At 43.7% G+C, this 4,838-nt stretch overlaps 1 protein-coding gene across 1 annotated transcript; it reads right to left on the bottom strand.

The window, feature by feature from the left end:
* Positions 1 to 317: 317 nt before the first annotated feature.
* Positions 318 to 1,352, bottom strand: Mos (MOS proto-oncogene, serine/threonine kinase). The gene has a single exon (XM_028894317.1). It carries the CDS (start codon positions 1,350 to 1,352, stop codon positions 318 to 320), a length of 1,035 nt encoding a protein of 344 aa, XP_028750150.1.
* Positions 1,353 to 4,838: the final 3,486 nt, after the last annotated feature.

The raw sequence follows: 4,838 nt of genomic DNA, 5'->3' as shown, positions 1-4,838 counted from the left end.
TCTCTCTCTCTCTCTCTCTCTCTCTCTCTCTCTCTCTCTCTCTCTCTCTCTCTCTCTCTCTCTCTCTCAGTAACAAATCCGACTACAGCAATATTATGGAGATGATACAGTAGTCCAGGAGCCCAGAAAGGGGACACAGAACCTTAAAGGTTGGTTCCCATCAGTGATGTCCATGAGGTCTTAGGAAAAGCACTTCAGGTTGAAGTTCTCAGTAACTTTATTTTCTAAAAATATGCCCTAGGGGTATGTTTTCTTCCACAACATCCTTTAAAAATAAACAGAAACAAAAAGCTTATCTCAGCACAGGCTGGATGGAGTCAGCCCAATGCCGCTCGGAAAGCGTTCAGGTCCCTCAGGAGCAGATCTGCACCCGGCCTCTGCAGGGCGCGGGCCTCCCAGCAGCTCCGGAGGATGCGCTGCAGCGACTGCCCCGTCGGGGAGGCGGTGAACACGGCCCCCGCCAGCGATGGGCGCAGATTGTAGGCCACCACCGCGTACTGCACGCACTGAGGCTCGCCAGAGTAAGGCACCTCCCTGGTGGTCATCTGCCAGAGGGTGATGCCGAAAGAGTAGATGTCGGCTTTGGGCGTGGCGGTCTCTCCTTTCAAGAGCTCGGGAGCTTGGTGCGTGTAGGTGCCTCCTATGTGGTGAGGGGGCGCCTGCTTGCACCACAGATCTTGCAGCTTCTGGGAGCAACCGAAGTCACTAATCTTACAGACGTCCTGCTCACTGATCAAAATGTTCGCTGGTTTCAGGTCCAAGTGCAAAATGCTTTGTGAGTGGAGGAAAAGTAAGCCGTTAACAATATCTAGGGAATACTTAAGGCACTTCCCCAAACTCAGTTGCTCTCTGCTGCAGCATAGAGGCCCTGGAGAGCGGGTGACACCATAGATGACTTGGTGTAGAGTTACATTGCCCCCAAACTCCATGATTATGGTACCCAGGCTGTTGGAGCCCTTGGGCGTGCGCGTGCTGGCAGCCACAACCCGGACTATGTTGTCGTGGCGCAGCCTTGCAATGTTGAGTTCAGCCCAGAAACTCCGTTGGGATGCACGTAGGTTCTTGGTGCACTTGTTCACTTGCTTTATGGCCACAGGAACACCGTGGTAAGTGGCTTTGTACACAGAACCAAACCCTCCAGAGCCCAGCCTGTGCAGCAGGCATACCTGTTCCCAGTCGATGGAGCACCAGGCCAGCCGGCGAGGCAGCCGCGGGGCCCGAGGAGGAGTGGCCCCCAGAAAGAGCTTCTCTGCCTTCCTCGGGACCACCAAGGGGCTGCTGCAGGGCCGCGAGTCCACCGACGGCGACAGCTCACCAGGGAGGTATCGACACAGGGCTAGAGGCGATGGCATCACACCTTCAAGTGGGAGAGGCACCAGGGGCACTAGGGAGAAATGATTAGGAAGAACCAGGAGAGTTTGGAAGCATGGCTGAAGATTCCTGCCTTCGCCCTAAGCCCTTTCGCTCGTTCCTTGTATTCTCAAAATGAGCCACATCTGCGCTATCACTCAGCGAGATGGGGGCGGGGGAAGATGAAGCATGGCTGTCTCTTTCAGATGAAACCATTGCTCTCTCACAGTTAAAGTGAATCTTTGGGAAAACGACCTCTCACTGGCTAAAGAGCACTGGCCTGCCTCAAGGCTCACCTCTCCTTTAAACTATGTCTTTAATCATGATACAATGAGAACGATTTTCAAATACCATCTGATGAGCATTAGTCGGTCCTTAGACTGAAGAAGGGGGAAAAAAGCACAGTGAACTTGGTGCACTTTTCAGGCTATAATGATTGTTAGTGCTGGTCTCCAGCTGCATTAAATCACTCCCAGCAGCTATTGGCTGCAAGAGCTGCCATACAAACAGCAGACATTTGTTGAACTACTTGCCAAGATCATTAGGTGCAACGCTTCATAAGAATAGAAATTGTAACTTTGATATCTTTCATTGATCCAAATAGAATCAGTGATGCAAGTCAACACACACCACCTCCTAAGTTCATCAGAGCGGGATTCTGATGCTGTATTCGATTTTTATAGCAAGATAACAAGACTTTCTAGCAACACCCCGACTTCCTACCTGTCCTTCCTTTCAGGTCAGGTCACCCCCAGCTTGCAAGACAGATTCTAGACCACAGCCAACAAGCGACTGGAATTTAACACAGAGTTGGAGGGAGGAAAAGGTGATTTTGATGTTATTGTGATGACCATACCTGTAAATAACAGCAAGCATAGGAAAACCAGGAGACACAGACATGGCACAGAATCACTGGGATCCAGCTACAATATAGAAAGTCAGGTACTGAACATAAATTCAGGGTCTGGCCACCAAATCACAGATTCATTTTTTCTGATTTTTGTAATAAAGCATTCATTTTCATGCCATATCTTTGGGGGAAAAGAAGAGAGCAACAATCTTGCCCTGTCATTCAAAACAATCCCTGAAAGTGTCCCTCAGTGCAGCACCAGAATTCTCCCCTCTGATGAACTTAGGAGGTGTGCGGAGTTTAACTTGTAACACTGATTCTATTTGGATCAATGACACTAAAGTTACAATTTTAATGATGAAGGTTACACACTACCACACTACACTTTTCAGCTGCTTGGTAAAGATTTTTGTTTTTTGTTTTTCTTACAGGTGACAAGTGACCACTTTTTATGTGACAGCTATGTGATTCTAATTTTAGAACTACAGGTTTTGAGACGGCAAATTAATAAAAGAGAGCCATTTCTATAAACAATTCAAAATTCATACAACTCCAAGTTTCTACTTGATGATAATAATATCATTTAGTCTGTCACCTTGGTCATAATATTTAATTTTTTGAATCTCAATGCTCTATGTAAGAAATTAGGATAATAATTATTATTAAAATAAACATTTTGGGATAATAAAAGTTGGGTAGTTCTAAACAGAGGAACGGGACAAAAATATTAAAAATGTAAATTATAGAGCATTTTAATAGAATCCTCATTTAGTGCAATTGTGCCAAACCCCAAATAAAAAAGGAAAAATAGTGAGCATGGCAAAATTTAAAAGTACCAAAATGAGGTGGTTGGTGGTGACACACGCCTTTTATCCCAGCACTCGAGAAGCAGAAGCAGGTGGATCTCTCTGAGTTCAAGGTCAGCCTGGTCTATAGAGCAAGTTCCAGGATATCCAGGGTTGCACAGAGAAACCTTGTCTCGAAAAATCAAAACCAAAAAAAAAAAAAAAAAAAGACTGCTGAGATTATACTACATATTTCCTCAATATCTAACACATAGATAAAATTACAGCTCTGAACTCTGAACTGTGGAGTTTAGGAGGGTAAGAATAATAGGGTGCCTCAAACTTCTGGGGTGTCACATAAAATACATTATTATGCAATTTATTATTTTGCAAGTTTCAGTTTTAAGACAACCTCATAAACTATTCATTTCTAAGGTCCAGTTTACTATTTACTCCAAATGCAAGGTATTGGTGAAAGTATGACTTACGTTGTACGCACAAACCTCAAGTTCACTGTTTCCACCACCCGCCCGTCTACTCAAGTTTAACAGAATGTCCACTCACTACTTGTTTCCTTTTATACTACATTTTAAATTGCAAATGAGTTATATCCTAATAAGCCCATCATAGGTTGAAAATACCAATAGGTGGAAAATGAATTTATTAAATGTGTTACCTACCAAATATCAGAGATGGTTATTAACTCCCATGAGAGTGATACAGGACATCCTTAGCTCAGGAAAGGTCTGTTGAGTGCGTATGGATGTTACACAACTGTAAAGTTAAAACACTGTAGTTTGTAGTCATAAATCAAACCATAAAAAGCTGGGGGATGAGCGATATTACACTTCTTTCTACGTAAGCTGCCATTACTCTAAACAGATTTACCACCATTACCAATTCCCCCCCTCCCTTTTCTCTGTGTAGCTTTGTGCCTGTCCTGGAACTCACTCTGTAGACCAGGCTGGCCTCGAACTCACAGAGATCCTCCTGGCTCTGCCTCCTGAGTGCTGGGATTAAAGGCATGTGCCACCACTGCCCGGCTCTACCAATTTCCTTTTTTATAACACGTAAGTTCTTATGATTTTAATTAACTTTATTTAATGCTGATTTTGTGTCCATGTGTATATAATATTTTATTTTTAACCTATGATGGGTTTATCGTGGTGTAACCCGTTTGTAGCTTAAAATATCTATAAAAGGAAACAAGTAGCAAATAGTGGACATGCATTAAAAAACTTGAGTAGACGGGCGGGTGACGGAAGCAGTGAACTTGAGGTTTGTGCGTACACTGTGAATCATATTTTCACCAATACCTTGCATTTGGGGTAAATAGTAAACTGGACTTTACAAATATTTACAGATCTCAGAAGTGGATAAAGCTGGGGTATGGAGATAAGGTACAAAGGCTCTGGGGTTAGGCAGCTGGGGCTGCTTACTGCCCCATTTCAGTTTCCACCCCGGGAAAAGGTGGTAAACACACCCAACCTCGGGTTTGTGAGGAAGACTTAGACTTTCAAATTCTCCTTCGCTCAGGATTTATGATAGATGGCACTTAACTACTAATTATTATTTATGAAACTCAGAAATAAAACTCTGGTGTGTGGGGGCTTATACCATGTAAGGAACACAGATGTGTTAAAAGCACTAGTTTAAAACAATCCCCTAGGGTTAAATAAATTCATTTTATTGTAAGTTAAGAGTTTAAAGTGTGTTTCCTGGCACTTTCGTTTTGAAGTTAAAGCTATAAAAGCACGTCACATTATCCATAGATGCCCAATCCATGGAGCGTTCACTTTATCTGATCAAATGCAATAAGGCTTTGCGAGCTCCAAAGGAAAAAGGCAACCCTT

This window comes from Peromyscus leucopus, chromosome 2, assembly GCF_004664715.2.
Source record: "Peromyscus leucopus breed LL Stock chromosome 2, UCI_PerLeu_2.1, whole genome shotgun sequence".
NCBI classification, from domain to species: Eukaryota; Metazoa; Chordata; class Mammalia; order Rodentia; family Cricetidae; genus Peromyscus; species Peromyscus leucopus.
The sequence above is the reverse complement of the archived record's forward strand: the minus strand, read 5'-3'. Positions and strand labels throughout refer to the sequence as shown.

Coding starts and splice junctions, on each gene's coding strand:
- Mos (XM_028894317.1), bottom strand. CDS start 1,352: ATGCCATCGCCTCTAGCCCTGTGTCGATACCTCCCTGGTGAGCTGTCG.